The sequence below is a fragment of the Centropristis striata genome, chromosome 2 (assembly GCF_030273125.1).
Source record: "Centropristis striata isolate RG_2023a ecotype Rhode Island chromosome 2, C.striata_1.0, whole genome shotgun sequence".
Taxonomy (NCBI): Eukaryota; Metazoa; Chordata; class Actinopteri; order Perciformes; family Serranidae; genus Centropristis; species Centropristis striata.
The window spans coordinates 3,467,075-3,488,676 of NC_081518.1; the positions used below are offsets into that span (position 1 = coordinate 3,467,075).

The following is a 21,602-nucleotide window of genomic DNA, read 5'->3' on the forward strand; positions in this document are numbered from 1 at the left end:
GTCTCAAATCTTAGAGACGCAAGTCTTAAGTCAAGTCTCAGGTCTTAATGAACAAGTTAATGTCAAATCAAATACGACTTGAGACAGTCCCTTTCGAAAAGTCCAGTCAAGTATCAAGTCCTATTCTCAAGTCCCTAAAGTCCTGTCATACTCAAGACACAAGTCATTTGTTGAATTCAGGTGTTAAGTCTCAAGTCAATCCTGAAGTCTTATAAATACAAGTTGAGTCAGGTATCAAGTCTCCCAAGTCCTTAAAGACAGTCAAACTCAAATCAGTTATTCGTTAAATTCAGGTCTCAAGTCTAGTTTAAGCAAGTCTCGTGTCAAGTCTAAACTCAAGTTGTGTCACGTATAAAAGTTATGAGAAATGAATCTTGCGGACAACAAAGTGAACTGTTAAACTTTATTAAAGGTTGATCTGTAGTTGTACACTAAACTTCTTGCACTTTAACATTACAGTGACACCCCGAAGAAGGAGAAAGTGTACACATACAGTACATTCTTTGTAATTTCATGAAGATAAAAACACCATTTAAAAACTTGACAAATATGGCAAACTGACGTAAAATTTCCACACGAGGTGGTGAACAACTGTTGCACAGGAAACTAAGCTTTGGCTGTCTCAGAGTTAAAACCGAGACATTCAAGTATAGTCCGAGATACATTAGAGGTATATCCATATGAATTGATAAATTAAAAAAAGGCCACACAGATTCATTCCTAACAGCACAAAAGTTTTTTTTTTCCTTTTACATAAAAAAAGCTCTTGATTCATTAAACTAGATGTGGGTAACTGAAATCACACTGTGCAAATCAAACAGCCCATTATTGTTAATCATCGTCAAATCCAGATTGTTATGAATTTTCAGACACTGGTCTGCTTTCCAAGCACAAGAAAACCATTATTATATAATTAGGGCAGCAAAAAAACTGCAACTTAGGATTGTTCATCAAATGAAGGAAAGTGTATCTTACTATTGCAACGACTCATGATGTTGAGCAAAGTGCGTCTAAAAACTGATTAACAAATGCAGATAAAACAACGAGAAGAGCCTCCTTGCAGTGTCGGAGCCTTTTCTCTTTTTGTAAACAGTTTTTAAGTAAATGTTATGGCAGCACTTGGTGACTCCTACCAAAAAGGTGATAAAATGGTTCAGGTTTTGGTGCTGGTACGCTTTCCTGCAAAAATACTGCCTACTGTTAAGGAAAACATAACCCAAGATTGAAATGTATAAAACATCTGCTGCAGGACATCAATAAGATAGAAAATTAGAAAGGAAAAGCATAAATACAATATGGAGATAATGGTGGTGGTGATGCTGGCTTGATCTGGCAAAACATTTCATAGTGGAATGAACTGTAACAGTGGTTGAAAAATATTCATAAACAAGAAGAGGGGGGCGGGGCTTAGGGTTGAAAGGGGGGAAAGGCATATGGAGACAAGTTAAAAAATTAGTCATTGCATCCTGATAACACATGGCTTTGGCCTGTTCCTCAGTAATCATCATCCTCTGATTCTTCTTCTTCTGCCGTCTCCAGCCAGGTCAGCCACTGGTTCACCTGCACCACAAACACACACAGAAGCTCCGGTCAGTCATTTATGAATCATGAGACAGAAAGCAACAAACAGGCTCAACACTTTGGAGCAGCTTCTGGAAATGAACACATAGTACCTCCATCTTGAGTCTTACTGAAAATATAAACACGGAACCAGGGGCTGGATTCAGAAAGCATTATTAAGGGAAAAAAAAAACCTTCTTAAGTGCCACTTTTTTCTTAACTTTGCTCTTAAGACAAATTTAAGAAGATTTGGTATTCATGAAGAAATTCTTATCTTTTCCTTAGTTTTTTCTTAACTTTCTTCTTAAGAAATCTAAGGACTTTGTTTTCAAGAATCTCATTTGTTCTCAAGTTCCATCTTAGGAAAAAAACTTCTCTTAAAACAAATTTGTATGACATTAATTTGATTTCTTTAATATTTAGTTTATCCCTAGACAATGTGGTAACAAATTTTGTTCATTGAAGTTCTTCAGGGTAGTTTTTTTTGTGAATGTATCACATAAATATTATTCTGACAGTTGACATATAATGTAAATGTCCTTTCAGTCTGTGTGACATGTGACACTATTCCTAGATTACACTACAATGTTCTTAGTAAATCACAGAGGCAGTTGTTGTATCTGATACTACTTAATTAATCATTATGAACATATTAAAGTAGGACAAGTTACTGAAACCACACAAGTGATCTTAAGTTAAAAATCTAAGAACGTCCTAAGAGAGAAAACTAAGAAGTTCCTAAGACATACGACAATTCTTAAGAAAAAAAAAAAAAAAAAAAAAAAAAAGGTGAAAAGCATTTAAGAACATGCTTAGGAACATCCTATTTTTTAAGTTTTATCTTAACACTTTTGTGAATCCGGCCTCAGGATACTAGTGAGCATATGAAGAGCTACTGTTCATTCTCAGAACAAAATAACCCCCAAAAAACAAAAAGTGAATCAATAGACAAAATTTACCTGAAATAATGCTTTCCCCTTCCCTGGATATTCTTGGGTGACATCTTCTTTCCATGAGAGGAAGGCTTCTTCTTCGATTATTTCCATGTCGTAAAAGTTCACAAAGTAGCGCAGTAACATACCTGGAGGAGAAACAAAATGATTAAACTCCTGCACCAAACACACTACGTTCTCTAACCGGTCTGCTCTACTAATGACAGGTGTGTTGTACCTTTGGGGAAGGCCTTGGTGTTGCAGTGAACCTGGAGGGCGTAGAGCGCGCTGACTTGCAGGTTGATGTGGTCGTGGAGGAACTTCTGCATCACCGGCTTGAAGGAGAGCAGCAGCTGCTTCTCCTCGTCCAGCTGCTCCTTGCTGGGCGATGAAAGCTGCTCCTCGTCATCGTCAGGGTTGATCTCATAAGCGATGTACTGCAAGAAACTGACAGACAAGACCGTCATTATACCATAAAACTTGAAGAGCAAAATATTGATTTGATGGTTACTCCAACCCCAAACATAAAAACATGTCTGATAAGGCAACTATATTTTAATCCTCTGGGGTCTATGATCACGTGTTTTTTTTAAAAGTGCCGTAACAAAAAAACGAGGTCACGTGGAGCGCTGCTGTCGACTTTACTCCAAATTACAGACTTGAAACTTTCTCCAGTTTTTTGTTTGACGTTCTGAGGTCATGTAAAACCAAATACATGATCGTTTTAATTTGATAGTACAGAAATATTTATTAAAGTGTAAAAGTAGGATGGACGAGGCAGGTGCGGCTTTTAGTAAAAATGGAAAAAAGGGCTCTAATCATCTAACTCTGTTCCTATAAATAAACATGTTTTTATGTATAGTTTTTACATTTGAATTTTACCTTTATATGTACATATTTGTAAACTATGTTTACATTTTTCAGGCTTTAAACAGTTCATTGAGCATATTTGTGGTTTTTATTGTCATAAATAGTATAATTTTATTTCAGATTTGTGTATTTTTGGGCTCAATATGTTCATAAAGGTGGATTAAAGTGAAAAAAATAATTGTCAGATCATGTTGAAGTTGTGCTGAGAAAATACTAAATACCAAACATGATTCTAGTAAATATTATGTGGTATATAAAGGGCCAGTAGGCTCAGAGCCCAGAGGGTTTTAATCAGTAGAGATGGTTACCTGGTCATGAGGATGTTGACGAAGCCTTTGTCAGTGTGCAGTTTAGGAGAGATGTTGTCTTTGATCCACTTGTAGATGGACTGTGGAGACGGATCTACTTTGATCTGCTTCAGCAGCTCCTTCTCCAGTTTCATCAGTGGGAACAGAAAGCTGAGACCTTTACCGTCCAGAATCTCCAGCATCCGGTCCTTGTTCTGGTCGATTTCTATCAAAAGATTAAAAACATAATGTCAGTGGAAGAAAAACACACTTTGAATTAAACTCCATGAGAGTCACATTCATTTCCTTTGTACTGTATCACTACTACGTAATAAACCGCTATATAGTATTAAATTATATATAACATGGGTTTAAGTAATGGATATTAAATGTAAAGATGAAATAACATCTCCTAAATGGATATATATGGAAATTACAATTAACTATTCAAAATATAGATTAATATGTTCGTAAGGTATATTAACTACTACATAATGAATATAGCTATAGTGTATTAAACTATGTAGGAAATATATCTTTAAGTAATTGATATTAAACATAAAGAGTGGAATGAAATTCTAAAATGGAACGATGTAGAATGTATAAAAGATCCTGATTTTGAAGCTTTGCCATCTTTTCTATTCTTGTTTTTATTTTTATTTTGTTTTTATTTTTTTGCATCACTATTCCCATTGTTAACTCTTTAAGTTTGCTTTAATTTAAGTTGTATGTACTGTATATTATATGTCGGACCCCAGGAAGAATAGCTGCAGCTGTGCTCCAAGTAAAAACAAACAAACTGATCCTGAAACTAAACGAAGCCTCGTGACTTTAGATGTAAAGATTTGTTGTGCCATACCAGGCAGCATCTTCTGCATGTTGACGCTGCTCCTCTGGAACAGATCTCCCAGCCACTCACGGTCCTTCAGTTTGACCAGCTGCTGCAGGCAGAGCAGGAACAGAGGGAAATGTGCTCCGTTCTCCAGGTGATGGGCCAGATCTGTGATGGTGACCAGGTCAGCAACGATCGCACGGGCTGCAAACTGAGCCAGGTAAGACTTGACCAGAGGGATCTCCTCCTCGATCTTAGGACACTGGTCCAGAACACTCAGAAAGGCCTGAAGGAAAATACAGAAAGGTCAGTGATGCAGAACAGTTTGAGAGTCAGAAAGTCACTAATATACGGACTGGACAAGTACCTTAATATAGTTAACGAAAACTAGAAATGAAACTGTTAACTGAAATAAAAACGAAAACGAGAGTTTTGAAAAAAACGATAAGCAACTGAAACTGTATTGTGTGGTAACAAAACTAACTAAAATTATAGTCAACATGTCCTTCATTTGTCTACTTTTTTTTTTTTTTTTTTTTTAAACCTTTTTGGTTGATATGAAATCTTGTTTCATGACTTTTTGCTGCTGAGATGAATCAGACAAAGGAAATAAAGGCAACATTCATTGTAACCTTTCTGAATCTTGCACCCAACAAATATCCCATTACAAAAAAAAAAAAAAAAAAAAAAAAAACCAAAAAAAAAAACAACTAAAAACTAAGCATTTCCCAAAAAAATTAATTAAAACTAACTGAATTTGAAAACAAAGTTCACAACGAAATTAAAACTAATGAAAAATCCCAAACTATCATAACCTTGCCTCATACAACATCACTTCAGAATGTGTTTAAATCTCCTTTAGGGGTTAAACACTGACCTGCATTAGGTTTTCTCCAGTGGCCAGGCCCTCAGTGCACAGAGTGTGGACCAGGGTGCTCGCTTGTTCTTTATCCTCATCTGAACGATCAAGTGAATAAACCACAATCTTGTTCAGCATCTCAGGCAGAAAGTGTTTCGGAGCTCTCATCTCCTTCACAGCGTTTACTGCCTCATCCATGTTCTTGTTGTTCAGGTAATCTGCCACCAGTGTCTCCTAAAAAATAAAAGGATTGTCAGATACAGTGTGCTAGATATTATGAAAAAGATTTTTTTTAAAACCTCAGAGGGAGAGGAACTTACTGTCATTTTGCGCAACTCTTCCTTTGTAGGAGGAGCTTTTTTAGTGGACTTGGCAGGTTTTTCCTGAATTGGAGGAGGATTGGTTTTCAAGCCAAGCTGTGGAGCCTGAAACAAAGAAACCAACTGAATACATGTTCTCTAAAAAACCACAATGTGATTACCACATACTTTCAACAGATTTCTTAAAATGTAAAGATGTTACCTGTCCCATTAAGGAACCTTGGGCACTTGAAGGAATCATCATCATCTGTGGCTGCAGCTTGGGGATCTGTTTTTTACTCAGGATGAAGGACTGTGCCGGCCTCAGACTGATCTAAAGGGGGAAGACAGAGCAGTTCTAACAATGCTACACTGTATACAGTCATTTAACACCAGGCAGGAACAAAAGGATCACCTTAAAATAGACTACTCCCAACATAGAAAACATAATCTACAATCATCAGTGAATGTGGCTGTACCTCATCAGCGTTGACCTTCCCCTTCTTGCTGAATCGTGGAGCCATATCCTTCGACTGCATCGGCACCGAGTGATTCTGTTTGTGGTTGAACACTGGTGAACCCTGGCCCTTTAAAAAGACATTTCACAGATTTATAGTTAGACAATGACAACTATCCATGTTCACCATTACAAAACACTGAAATAATACACTTTAGATGTATTCTGACCTATGAAATCTAACTGCAGTAACAAGGCAAAAGGTAAAATTGAGAAAAACTGCTGTAAAATAAAAAAAAAAAAAAAAAAAGATTTTACGTGGCTTGCCAAATTAGTTATAGGTAGGTAAGTGATATGACACTTATTCCTACATGTAATGATGTTATTTTCATGTTAAAAAAAAAAATCATGATTTATTTGACCTCTGACCCCAAAAATGTAGTTATTGCACTCTGGTTTTACATTGCTGTAAAATGTTTAATAGTAAAGCAGAAACAGAGTGCAGTGACAGTGATAATGTTTTCTTCATTCAGCTTTTATATTTTGTTTTCAGTGAACAAACATTTTCAAATGGATTTTGTTATCAGTGTGTTCAACTCTATTCAAAGATTTGTGTGTTTTAGACTTAACATAAAGTAATAATATATTTTAATCTTAAAAATAGAAATTATACGTTTATTTAATAGGGACATTATTATCTAAAAGGTGATTAAGAAAAAAGTGGGATGAAATTATATTATGTTTAAATTAGTATATATATCCACAGCAGACCATGCTAAGTGCAGTTACTGCCTGATTTTGAGTTGGATGTTGTGGTTTTTATATAGTCATTTCTCTGAAATAAAACAAAATTGAAATCTCAATTTTGACCAAAAATGTAGTTAGTGCAGTTAGACTATAGGACAGTATTGTCCGTACCTGGTTTGGCTTGGTATACTGTTTGTTCCCTCCTTCAAACTGAGGCTGATGTGAACCGTTGCCGTTCCCAGCGTGGCCGTTGTAAATGGGGTTTGTGCGATGGCGTCCCATGGTCGGGGAGTAGTGGTCCTGAATGACTCCTGGACCTGTCCCAATGCCACTTCCTACAAAAAGGAAGAAACATTAACACATCTCCAGAAAGGAGTAATCCTTATTAATGAGGTGGTGCAACTCTCTCCCATCACTGAGGGGATAAAATATGTGACCTACCTGGCATTTGTCCAAACATATCAGCCAGCCCACCAAGAGTTTCCCGGTCGAACTTGATCCTTGATGGCAAGAAGGAGTTTTCCATGAAGAATTCATTCCTCATTCCATCGGTAGGAGGTGGAATGAAAATGCCCAAATCCTGCAAAGCAGAGTAAGAATCCAGTCAGAATCTGATCATGCGGGCAGACTACATGTTCATAAATCATTCCTACAGTTCATGATAAATAAAAAGGGCTTATCCCAGGCAAGATTATTATAGCTAACAAAAACTAATTGAGAAAACATTTTCGTTAACTGAAATGAAAATAAAAACGTTTAAAAAAAAAAAAAAAAAAAAACGATAACTGAAACTGTATGTGTGGTTACAAAACTAACTAAAATTAGAGTGAAAATGTCTTTCGTTTGTCAACTTTTTTGGTTGATATGAAATCTATTTCATCTATCTGGTTTTATGACTTAATAAACTTATTGGGGCTGAGATGGATCAGACAAAGGAAATAAAGGAAACATTTATTGTGACCTTATTGAATCTGGCACCCAACAAATACCCCATTACAAAACAATTACAACTAATAAATACTAAACTAGAAATAACAAAATTAAATCTAAAACTAATGAAAAATCCAGAACTATTATAACCTTGATCCCAGGCTGACTTACTTTTACTGCATCCTGACGAACTTGGTTGATCGTCTTTGGTCCGTTGTCAGTATAAGCTTTGCGAGCCGACCAGTTGTTGTCTCGCATCTCGACTGTATTCTGCAGCAGGAAACGGATCCTGGCTGGCAGTTCCTTGTTGTTGGTCAAGGATCGCATGCGGCTGAAGTACTGATCCATCAGAGACTGGAAGGACATAAACAACAAGAGTTGATTAAAGGAACAAGTACATTTTTTTTATAGACTAGCCCAGTATTTACTTGTTTCCCCACATACTCACCCTAGCTTTTGCGTGATCAAGTTTAGGCCCAACTGTTTTCATTATCTGACAGAGGCATTCCAAATCTTCACCCATATCCTTAAGTTGGACTCTCTTCTTCTTCTCCAAAAGCTATTAAAAAAAAGAAAGAAAAAGAAACATTAAATACAAACTACTGTTGAGGTCCAACTACCAGGGGTAGGCAACCTCCAGAGCCACATGTGGCTCTTCAGGCTGTCTGCAATGGCTCGGACATAAAAATGTATACAAAATTAAACGTTTAATTCTTTAAATCCAATTTATCATTGGTGTAGGCCCAAAGCAATTTTTTTTCTTCAATTGTAAACATGTTTAGAATATATACGGCAGTAAAAATGTTTTAAAAAATATTTAGTCAACCCAAATGTGCATCATAGCTTATGAAAGTCTATAAGCCGGTGCCATAACCTCTACATTTCTGCCAATTCGAAGTCTAGTTTTGAGTTCTCCTAGTTTTCCTGAGATTTTCCTTCAGTTTCCAGCCTCTCATTTGCACTTGGGTCCTCACTGCATTCTGACAAAATCATATAAATAAATGCTTATGACCTATTAGTAATGTCTGTAGGCTAATTTAGACTAAGAAGACCATTTTATCTTCATTCTAAGGCTCAAAATAAGGTTTGCGACTCCATTCAGACTGTTTTTCCCTTTTTTGGCCAACAATGGCTCTTTTGTTAGTAAAGGTTGCCGACCCCTGAACTACCAGAATGATTTGGCAGCGTTCTGATTTTGGGATCACAAGTTAAAAATACAAGGAAAAGATTTGTGCTTCCCATTAATAATGTAAATGTTATTTAACAGAACTTACTGTTTTGATGCACTTATGAAGGATAGTTTCATGGATGAGGTTAAGTTTGCCAAGTTCCCCAATGAATTTGATGTTGCCCAACATCTTGATCTTTGCAATAGCGCGCTGCTCCTCCTCCTCAGAGGTGAGTGGGTTGTCATTTTTGTCAAAGACTACAGAGAGGGTGAGAGAAAAAAAAAACAACTTGACAATAAGGAACAATTCATGCAAGACACGACCAAATGTATTTTATAACAAACCCCTTATAGAAAATGTACTTCACTTACGTTCAACATTTCTGGCACGGTTCTCAAACTCATCTTGAAGCTTGGAAATCAGAAGCCGTCTGAAGGTCTGTAAAACAAAATGTATTCAAAATCCACACACAAAAAATGGAAACAGGAGTACTGGAGGAGACACCAGACCATATCTCTCTGTGCAAATCCTACAGCTACCAAAAAAAACTTACAGTATTTTGCTTTGATGTTTGAGTCTCTCCTGGGTCTTCAAAGTTTGGTGCATCCTCTGCCAAGCGTAGACATAGTTGAGCGTATAACTGACTATACTTGGGCTCTTCGAGGGCTTTGTCAACAATCTAAACGGAAAGAAAAAAGAAAAATGAGTAAGTGAATACTTAAATACGTTTGAGAAATAATACACACGCATGGCAAAAGAAAATACTTACCAACAAGATGATTCCTTTCAAGACAAGTTTTGACTCTACACCTGAATTGAGGAGCTCCAGGCATAGTTTGTCAAACTTCTCAGGAGTCAGCTTATTCAGTATGCTGAAGGAGAAGAGGAACGACAAGTTTAAAAACTTCTCAGCTAATCTCCAATGATGTATTCAGGTCCTAGCTTAAATATATTAAATATAATACTCTCCCAAAGTAAAAAAAAATGTGTAACTGAAATGAATGTAGATTTGAATGGAAACTCACCCTCTCACTTTCCTGAAGATTGAATCATTTTGCCCTTTCTCGTTGGAGGAGTTGGCATCTCGTCTAGTGCTTCGAGAAGGTAACCATCTCTGAACGCTAGAACCTGGGGTTTTCCCCAGGAACTCGCTGGAATGGACACAGAACCAAGTCAATACAGAAACATGTATCAGAACAACATCAAAACATTTTCATCCTGATCCTGTTGCACCTTGCCGCTAAAACCTATGATGATTACTATAAATGTTCCTACAGTAAGGTGTGCCCCTGCGAACATGTCACCACATGTCTTGATATGCATGTTTAAGTTATTAGAAAATCACCTATGTAGCTTACATGCTGCCAACTCAAGAAAAAACTGACTGACAACACTGAATCAACTAGAACCAGTGGCAAAGTGGTAGAAGGTCAAAGTAAAAACTGTAGAACATTTTATCCTAAATTCTGGAAAGCATCAGGGGTGGTGTGGAGCCATAAACCAATATATCAAGAGGGTTAAGAAGCCACTTAGACACCCATTTCCCCAGATGTGCAAACAGGAAAGAATACATATGTGATCGTGCAATGTCAACCCAGTGGAGATGGTTGTGATTTAATATGTAATAAAGATTAATGACTAGGTGTTCCATGTGAAAGCAAACTTTGGAAAATCACCTGTTGCCGACAGTCTTGGGATAGTGCTGAGGTGCACCCCCACCTCCTCCCCCTACACTGTGATTCAAAAAATAAACAAAAAAAGGAAAAGGTTTTAACTCAACGAAAAGAGATGTGCCTAAGTCTTTAATTTTAGCTGTTGCAGAGGCTTTATCAGTATAAATAGGTCAAGTGTAGTTGTGCAATGTTTTATTACCTGAAACGAGAAGGACCCCCTGATGCAACGACACTCTCCACTTTGGCGGCTTGACAAAGTATATCTGAAAAGAATAATGTTCCGGGAAAGGGAAGGAAAAAGCGACCTGGAAGAAGAGACAAAGTTACATATTAGTTTAACAGCTAAAGGCTGTGAAAATGCAAAGAAATATGTTTAACCCTTTGATGCACAACATATAAACACCTTCTAATGCACAACATGGGTCAAAAATGACCTGCATTCATTTCCCATGTGATGTCATGCTGGCTGTGTGTTTGAATGTGTTTTTTTTAAATCATGATATCCATATTTCCTTTCATACTTTAAGAAAAATATTTTGTTATTATTACATCAAGTTTACACACATGGGTCAAAAATGGCATTGTGCATAAGAAGCATAGTGATACAAAAATTGTTTTTTATTCAAAAAGTAAGAAATGAGAACAGAAAAATTAGGATGTACGATGATCAAAAACAAGTTAACTGAGGAAAACCTGCAATACTGAATGATGTCATTAATTTATTGCAAAGATGGAATAAAAAAAACTTAGCCGGGTCACTTTAGACCATGGGTCTCAAACTCGTGGCCCCCACCTTGATATGAAAGTTTAATGTGAGTTTTATATGAATGACACTTTACTGTGTTGTGTGTGGAAGGTCCCTTTTATTACTTTTATGGGGTAATTTTGTCTTTTTTAAATAATGTTGTGTCTTTTTTTGGTAATTGTGTGTCTTTTTTAAGTAATTTGGTTTTTTTCTGTCATTTTGTGTCTTTTTGGTCACTTTGTGTATTTTTTTGGGTCATTTTGTGTATTTTTTTGGTCGTTTTGTGTCTTTTTAACGTAATTTTTTTAACGTAATGTAGTGTTTTTTCAGTCATTTTGTCTTTTTCTGTAATTTTGTGTCTTTTTTTGGTCATTTTGATACTGCCTCCAGCGGCCCCCAGGTAATCTGAGTTTGAGACCCCTGCTTTAGGCCCATGTTGTGCATCAAAGGGTTAAAAGAAGACTACAATGAAGTGATGCTAATATTTCGAAGTATGGCTCGATTTTTACACCCGGTTTCATCCAAATGGTTGAGTAATAGAGCGCCTACACGTGTCCACACTAGTGAATGTGAAACCGTGTGGTTTAGCACACTACCGTGGCTGGATGAGGCCATTACACTGGAGATTGTCTGTTTTTCCCCCATTCGCTTTGTGCTTCTCGTCACCTCACCTCAACTCTAAACCCCAGCCGGTCTTTGGAGTCTTCTCCCTGCGACTCCCAAGCTATAATCTAACGCTGACCTACATAAAGCAGACTCACCTTACCTAACGTAAACCCGACCTCAATAAAAGCGGATGGCAGCGCGACAGGAAACGCAATCCGAGGGGGAAACCGGGATTACATGTGCCTCGTGGGAATTCCACGGCAATTAGGTCAATTTTGGACCATTTGTCATGATCTAAACTGAAAAAAACACGCGTGATTGTACTTATGAGTACCATTTTGCGGATCCTATTGAGTTATAACCAAGAAAGCTAAAACACAGGGTGTCGAAAGCAGATGTAATTTATGCGTATTTCCCCTTTAAAATACGGAAATAAGGAAATCGGCACGGTTAAGATAGAAAAATGGACTTTAATGTAGACCAGGGAGAAAACCCCCATCAGCTGATTTTATGAGGTCTTTGTTCACACACCGGATGTCCACACAGCGACATCTGGAGGGGTTTTGTTCAGCAGGCCGTAAGGAGCTAACAGATCACCAGCTATGCTATAAACAACTCATGGAAACCAGATTAATTTCTCTTGAACCAGTGGAGCCAAACTTCTATATATATATATATGCCAACACGGTCAGCTGGGGCTGCATTCGAAAATCGACGTTCGACGATCGATTAGGCGAACTTACTTCCTACGAGACCGGTCGGCTAGCTAAGTTAGCATACCGTTAGCCGGGTTAGAAAAGACAACGAACTCGCTTACCTTTTACAAAAGGAACGTCAGTGTTGATGTTGTCTTGTCGACCAAGAGAAAAAAATAAAGACAGAGTAGAAAATGGAGCTCAAAAAGTCGTGTTTAAACCTATAAGGTTTGGTAATATTGTCGAAACTCGACGGCTCAGACGGCGGAGCTACCGGCTACAGCGAAGAAAGAATGCTGACTGTTCGTCTACGTCATGCGGAAGCCGCTTTTTATATGGGGGGCAGTCTCATACGTCACCATCCCACCCTGCCGACGTCACGTACGGAAACTCATGAATGTTTCGCAATCTGCTCTTTTAGCTCATCAACATGTTTAGAGGGTTTATTCTGTGACACAGAGTCTGGAGATATGCTGCTGGGACAAGTCAAGGACTATGACCACCTAAGATGATTCCGTGTATATACAGTATAGTAAAGTACTTTTTAAAAAAAATCTGTGTACTTGTGGCACTGTAAAAAATGCACTGTATTATTTTACAGGGTTTTTCTTGTTTTTGTTTTTCTACATTAAGTGAAAAACATAAATTACTTTCACTACAAATATAAACCACCTAAGATGATTCCGTGTATATACAGTATAGTAAAGTACTTTTTTTTTTTTATATCTGTGTACTTATGGCACTGTAAAAAAAAGGCACTGAATTATTTTACAGGGTTTTTCTTGTTTTTGTTTTTCTACATTAAGTGAAAAACATAAATTACTTTCACTACAAATATAATCCACCTAAGATGATTCCGTGTTTATACAGTATAGTAAAGTACTTTTTTTTAAAAATCTGTGTACTTGTGGCACTGTAAAAAATGCACTGTATTATTTTACAGGGTTTTTCTTGTTTTTGTTTTTCTACATTAAGTGAAAAACATAAATTACTTTCACTACAAATATAAACCACCTAAGATGATTCCGTGTATATACAGTATAGTAAAGTACTTTTTTTTTTATCTGTGTACTTGTGGCACTGTAAAAAAATGCACTGTATTATTTTACAGGGTTTTTCTTGTTTTTGTTTTTCTACATTAAGTGAAAAACATAAATTACTTTCACTACAAATATAAACCACCTAAGATGATTCCGTGTATATACAGTATAGTAAAGTACTTTTTTTAAATCTGTGTGCTTGTGGCACTGTAAAAAAATGCACTGTATTATTTTACAGGGGTTTTCTTGTTTTTGTTTTTCTACATTAAGTGAAAAACATAAATTACTTTCACTACAAATATAAACCACCTAAGATGATTCCGTGTAAATACAGTATAGTAAAGTACTTTTTTTTTTTTTATCTGTGTACTTGTGGCACTGTAAAAAATGCACTGAATTAATTTACAGGGTTTTTCTTGTTTTTGTTTTTCTACATTAAGTGAAAAACATAAATTACTTTCACTACAAATATAAACCACCTAAGATGATTCCGTGTATATACAGTATAGTAAAGTACTTTTTTTTTTATCTGTGTACTTGTGGCACTGTAAAACAAATGTATTATTTTACAGGGTTTTTCTTGTTTTTGTTTTTCTACATTAAGTGAAAAACATAAATTACTTTCACTACAATATAAACCACCTAAGATGATTCCGTGTATATACAGTATAGTAAAGTACTTTTTTTTTTTATCTGTGTACTTGTGGCACTGTAAAAAAAATGCACTGTATTATTTTACAGGGTTTTTCTTGTTTTTGTTTTTCTACATTAAGTGAAAAACATAAATTACTTTCACTACAAATATAAACCACCTAAGATGATTCCGTGTATATACAGTATAGTAAAGTACTTTTATTTTTATTTTTATCTGTGTACTTGTGGCACTGTAAAAAATGCACTGTATTATTTTACAGGGTTTTTCTTGTTTTTGTTTTTCTACATTAAGTGAAAAACATACATTTCTTTCACTACAAATATAAACCATAAGAATGGAAGTTGACCCAGAGGGGCATAACATAAATTACCATTAACAAGTTTTTCTTAATTTGTGTTTGTTACAGGCAAAACGAGTGATTGCTTTAACATTGGAAAATCATTGGTAAACTAAGCATATCACAGTGGTTTAAGGAATTATCTTTATGTTTGCCCCTGGAAAGAATTACATACACGCTTAAGAATAAACAAGAGGTGTTTCAAAGAGTATGGGGACGTTTTATACATTATATTAAGAACAATAATCTGGTTCATTTAATAAACGAACCTGGAGCAGAACAATTTTACCCTCTGCATATTTATACTTATGTTAATTTGCTCTATACTCATGTACTCTTTTTTGAATGGATCCTCAAGGACTCTTGTTCTTAAATGATGCTACCTTTGGCCGCCATGTTCTTGTATGTTTGCTTGTTTTGTATTTTTCTTGTGACCTTTGTGTCAATTTTGTAAAAGAAAACTCAATAAATATATTGTTGAAAAAAGAAAGAATGGAAGTTGAAATCTGTAAATAATATATGATACATTATCAGTTAACTTTATTATTCTTTAATAAATCAATACATTAATTATTAAATGAATATTATTCTTCTTTCTTAATGTGTTTGCAATTATTCTATTTCATTTTTATTATTCTATTTTTATTCTATTTCATTGTTATTATTCCATTTTTATTAACTTAATCTGTCTTTACTCTGTATTTGTGCTGCTGCAACACCTGAATTTCCCAATAAAAGAATATCTATATCTATATATATATATATATATAAATATTAGTAATATTAGTAAAATAACTTATGGTTGTTAACTATTATTATTACCTTAGGTAGGCCAAACTTTTACTGTTTTTTACGTTTATTTATTTTTTACAGTGTGGCATTCTCCTGCCACATTTCTTATTGCTGGATAATGAGGAAACAATGAAAGAATTATTCTCAGCAGGTGAGGATATTAAGCAAAGGTTAAGTAATACTACTCTATCATAATATTGACTTTTCATCTCTCAAATGTGACCTTTCATTAATATTTTTTTATTTAGTAGTTCATCATCTAAAGTCTAAATATCAAATAGTGACTGCAAATTGCACTGTTCCATTGTTTTGACTTTTCGGCATATTTTCTTTTACTCAAAATTATTTCATAATTTATTTGGGGTGAGTCAAAATTGTATAGCCTCATAACCTTTTTTGACTCTTCATCTCATATTGTACCTCTCAATATTGACTTATAGTGTCATATTTCTTACTCTTAGTATGAAATAGTGAGTTAAAATTGTATCATCCTAAATTTACGAATTAAGATCTCATGTATTGACTTTTCATTTTATAAGTATAAGTAAGTAAAAATTGTAGTGTCTCATAACCTTGACTTACTATTTCATAGATTTGACTTGCTTTCTAATAATAATAATAATAATAATAATAATTTAATTTCCCTCTCAGTGGTAATTCCTCATAATTTTAATTTAGAATTGCATCATTGACTTGCTATATCATAATATGGGTTTACTTTCTCAGAATTTTGACATCCATCTCAGAATTTTGAGTTAGTAACCCATAATTTAGGGTAAAAAGTAATAAAAAGGGGAGTCATGAGTATATTTTCTTATGATTTCGACTTCTCATCTCATATTTTTGGCTTTTAATCTCACAATTTCTAGTCAAAGGTGTATAATCAAACCTTATTGCAGACTCCAACGTCCAAATAGACATACAAACACATACAGTACATAAAACAAACATACAGTGTAAAAGGCGTTATATCACCTAATATTAAAAAAGTGACTAATCAATAAAAATAAAATAAATAAATAAAAATAAAAATAAAATAAAAAGGCATCTAATAAATTATAGCAGTAAAAAGTGGCATATAAATACAGTGGTTGTACACACACATTTTTTAGTTTGTTTTTAAGTAGCATAATAATAGTAATAAATGAATCACAAATAAAAATGAATAACCATGTGTCTTTTTCTTTGCATCTACATAACATATATCAAAATTGTGACTTTAATTTGTTCAGAAAATATGGTCAGTAACAAAAATAAGCTTTTTGAAATTAGCTACTTTTTCACATTTCTGTTCTGAATATGGGAGATTCTGGAAGATTTAAAGTGTTTGTTACACGGGTGTCACCATAGGTTCTTATGGGTTCAGATGTTGATCCTCCTTGGTCCTACATATCATTATCATATTTTTTTTTTTTTGCCATTGTACTTGATGTCAAACTTGACCCCACAGTCTGAACATATGTTGAGAAGCTGTTGGAACGCTGCACTACTGGGAGATATAAAGGCCAAATCATCAGCGTACATAAAGTGATGTATGAACCTGTCCTCCATAGAAAAGTGACCTCCTTTAGAGCCTATAAACAGCGACTGCAGTGAAACTATATTGATCCTCTCAGGGAGACTCAGTTTTCTTGCTCTCCTCTACAGGGACGTCCAAGTACTGGGTTAACTACAGGGCATTGACTCAATGGCCGCCAGGGATTCAGTGTTTTTACCCGAAATTGGCGCAGGAGGAGGATCAATGGCTGTTGACACAGAACTCAAACCTTCTAGAGTCTGCCTCCCTGATGCCCAAATGGTTTATGAGCCAGATAGATAGATAGATAGATAGATAGATAGATAGATAGATAGATAGATAGATAGATAGATATAGATAGATGATTATTGAGTATTTAACACAACCATTTACATTTATATCAATGTACAAAAAGCAACAAAAATATGTCTTTGGGCTATTTCATTAAAGGCTCTTTCAAACATGTAAATAACAATCAATGTATTTTTTTAAGAATTCTAAATGTAAAGTGAAAGTTTCAAAATAAAAGCATATCTTGAAAAATAAGTTATCAATCATTTTAGTTTGATTCGGATTGAGAATATTGGATCATTGATCTGTGAATCGATGTATCGATAGATCAATATTGTTACTCTCCTTCATCTAAATCTGTTTTTGAAAATAACAATTATGAAGTGGGAATTTCAAAATTAAGGTGCATCTTTAAGATGATATCTGTCGATATTTTCCCGATACACTGAGAGACAGATAGATAGATAGATAGATAGATAGATAGATAGATAGATAGATAGATAGATAGATAGATAGATAGATAGATAGATAGATAGATAGATAGATAGATAGATAGATAGATAGATAGATAGATTTACTTTATTTATCCCAAGCTGGGAAATTACAGTGTAGCAGCAGCATTACACACAGAGACAATAACAACACAATTAAATAAAAAGAACAACCTAGGCATACTTCAAGCAATAAAATACAATAAAAAACACAGATATAAAAAATCTTTCCTGCCACATGCCACCACACTAGAAGTAGAGAGAACTAGAATTTTGAATCTATTGCATCTTTGCACACATGAACATTAAACCGTTTATTGAGTTTAACCACATGGACTTTCAGGCTTATTTCACACTTATTCTTCCTGTTTCTGTCTACAAAGATATCTCAACAAGTGCTGGCCACATTTGCATGAAGTTGTCACAGATATTAATGTTCCCCCGGAGGATTCATAATGGTTTCGAAGACTACCTGACCTTTCCAAAACGGCTTTAATTGCGAGATTTACATAGAATTTTCAGTGGATATTTATGAGCCATACATGATGAATCCTAATGTTTATAGTGATCACCTAACCTTTCTGTAGCAGCACCATTAGGACAAAATGTCAAGATGCTTCCTTCTGCTTTCAGAGCAGGTTTTTAATAGACTTTTCATGCTTCCAGTTCAGACATAGTAAGATTTTAATCTGCTGAGGGCTGCACTTTGATTCATGTCCTCATTTTGCCTTCCTCCGTCTATTGTACAGTGAAGTAGAAGGTGTGGGGCGTTACAGTTTCAGAGGAAGTTCTGTGGATTGGGTGTATTATTTAGAATATGACACCCGTGTTATTGTTCGTATACTGACTTGGTAACATGAGTCACTTCCTCCATCTGCCAGTAAATGACTAGTGTGTGAGCCCAAACTGGGAACGCCTCCCCGTGGCTCATGTTACACTGAGCCGCCCACGCTGAAAGATAAGCTGTCATGTTAATAACCATAATCCAGATAAGGCACAAGCATATTAAACAAGTTTGTCAAGGTTTGTTTCTGGATTTTTTTTAATAGTGCTTATGAGTAACTGCAGTGCAAAGGTGAGAATAAATCAGCATGATAACAAGTTGAAACGTCATGGTGTTGTTGAGAACCTGGTAAAACCTGAATAGTCAGTGAGTCTGGAACTGTCTGTACTGACACTGTGTTCGCTGCTAAATAACCTTTAGTACTTAAAACACAATGTCCAAAAAATACTTGGCTTCTCTTATATTAACCCTCTGGGGTCTGAGCCTATTTGCCCTTTATATACCACATAATATTTACCATACTCATGTTTGGTATTTGGTATTTTCTCAGCACAACTTCAACATTATCTGACAATTATTTTTTCACTTTAACCCACTTTATTAACATATTGAGCTAAAAAATACACACAAAAAATCACAAAATCTGAAATAAAATTTTACTATTTATGACAATAAAAACCACAAATATGCTCAATGAACTGTTTAAGACCTGAAAAATGTAAACATAGTTGACAAATATGAACATATAAAGGTTAAAATTCAAAACTATACATACGTAATTACCATAAAAACATGTTTATTTATAGGAACAGTGTTAGATGATTAGAGCCCTTTTTTTTTTCCATTTTTACTCAAAGCATTTTTACTCAAACTTGCCTCGTCCCATCCTACTTTTACACTTGAATAAATATTTTTGTACTATCAAATTGAAACGATCATATCTTTGGTTTTACATGACCGAGGAACGTCAAAAAAAAGTTTAAAATCTGTTATTTGGAGTGAAGTCAACAGCAGTGATCCACGCGACCTCGGTTTTTTGTTACGGCGCTTTAAAAGAAGCCACGTTATCTGATCACGCCAGCGTGATCATAGACCCCCAGAGGATTAACTTGTCTCCAACAAGTTCAAGTTCCAACATCAATATAATGATGCAAAGTGAAAAAAAATCAATACATATCATTATCTCTCAGATAGCGAGACAAAAGTGTATTAACCCCTTATTTTGACTTTTCATTTCATTCATTCACTCAAAATTATATGACAGTAAGTCAAAATTGTGATGACTTGGTTTCTAATAATACTGACTTTCCTGTTAATATCTTGTAATTTTGACATTTCATCTGATCATTTTGCCTCAGTAGTGTATTTATCATTCTAAGGCAAAAATTATGAAATAGTGAGTCATACTTGATGATCTACACAATGTTCAATTGTTCGTACTTGCCTTGTCTTATTTATATTAGACTTTTAGATATGTGAGTTTGTGAACAGCTTTATGAGTGACAAGCATGATAAAATACTTTATTTAACTTGCAGTTGGGAAATTCAGTTCACAGCAGCTTAAGATACAGGCAGTTTACAAAGATAGAAAAATAAATAAAATAAAAAATAAGACATTATATACATACATAAATATATAATATATACAAAAAATATACATAAAGTACTTAAATGGCTGCTATTGAATCTAATTATTATTAATAATATTGCACATAGGGCTTTTTTATCAAGAGTATTTTGTATTGCACGGATATTGCACATTAGTGAAAATAGTATAGTTGTAGTGGAGTAGCATAACAATACATCCATCTGGATCATAAATATATAAATTCAATGATGCAAAGGGAAAATATCAACACACATCATTATCTCTAAGACACACCTTTATTTTGAAATTCATACTATATCCCTGCTGCAACCAGTTGCTAGGCAACCGGCAGTTGCTCCCGGAAGTTACTGCTCCCATTCAAGAAATACGAGTAATAACTTATAATGTATTCAGGCCACAGCGAGAGTGATTTTCATGGTAGAAAGGTCATCTTGGGCTCAAATTGAAGCTTATGAGATGGTGATATTCACCAGAAAGTGCTGGAAAAATAATAATTTATGATGAGAATTTGTCAAGTGGACAGGATCTTTTTTGGGATGTTGTGGGCGATATTTCAAAAATAAAGACATAGAAAGCCACAGTATCTTATTGTGCTACCTTACCCTTTGTTTCAGGATACTCCCTGCCAAAATGTATACTTGTATGATTATTTATGTAATTGTCGTACCTTAATATTCCCCCTCAGTACCCCTGTTGCTCATTACCAACTTGTGGTGGCCCAAGTTAAAGGTTTACAGGGTATAATAGTGGAAAAAAGGTAGCAGGAAAACATCCTGAGGGCTGGACCTGGCTCCTGGCCTATTTGGAAAAAGTTTTTGGTAACACTTTATAGGGAACACATATTCAACATTAATTAGTTGCTTATTAGCATGCAAATAAGTAACATATTGGCTCTTAATTAATAATTATTAAGTAGTTATTAATTACTTATTTGGCATGACCTTATTATACAACCAGTAAGACATTATCTAAGAGTTTTCCCTGTGTACCATAAATCCTATTTTTGTCATATTTAATCTATTTTTATGCATCTGAAACATCTCAATTTCAACCACAATTACAAAAATTCACAATCACTTGTTCACTGCAAAAAAGGTGTGTCTAAAAACAAGATAAAAACAGTAAATCTGAGGGAAATGATCTCGCTGCATGGACAGATAATTTACCTTGACAAGATTTCTTAAATTAAGATTATTAAATCTAGAAATAAGCATGTTGAACGCTTAAAATAAGAAATTAAATCTTAAAACAAGGTAAATTGAAGCTGCCAGCAGCGATGAACTGGCCCGAGCAGAGTGACCTGATGATTATTAGTTTCTTACCAAGATAAAAAAAACCCTTTAGAGTTAGAAGTGTTAGATAATTTATCTTGTTTTAAGAGTTAATTTCTTATTTTAAGTGTTCAACCTGCTTATTTCTAGATTTA

The 21,602-nt window shown here is 34.9% G+C and overlaps 1 protein-coding gene across 1 annotated transcript; it reads right to left on the reverse strand.

Annotated features, from left to right (window-relative positions):
* Positions 1-490: 490 nt before the first annotated feature.
* eif4g2a (eukaryotic translation initiation factor 4, gamma 2a) lies at positions 491-12,802 on the reverse strand. Its single transcript, XM_059356723.1, has 20 exons — positions 12,784-12,802; positions 10,815-10,920; positions 9,968-10,093; positions 9,712-9,814; positions 9,496-9,621; positions 9,314-9,380; positions 9,048-9,199; positions 8,222-8,332; positions 7,945-8,127; positions 7,285-7,423; positions 7,015-7,178; positions 6,119-6,226; positions 5,863-5,973; positions 5,661-5,765; positions 5,359-5,574; positions 4,509-4,767; positions 3,671-3,875; positions 2,731-2,939; positions 2,520-2,641; positions 491-1,560 (listed from the first exon to the last, which is right to left on the reverse strand). The coding sequence occupies exons 7-20, from the start codon at positions 9,129-9,131 to the stop codon at positions 1,495-1,497; spliced, it is 2,082 nt and encodes a 693-aa protein (XP_059212706.1). The 5' UTR covers positions 9,132-9,199; positions 9,314-9,380; positions 9,496-9,621; positions 9,712-9,814; positions 9,968-10,093; positions 10,815-10,920; positions 12,784-12,802; the 3' UTR covers positions 491-1,494.
* Between the last annotated feature and the right edge of the window lie 8,800 nt (positions 12,803-21,602).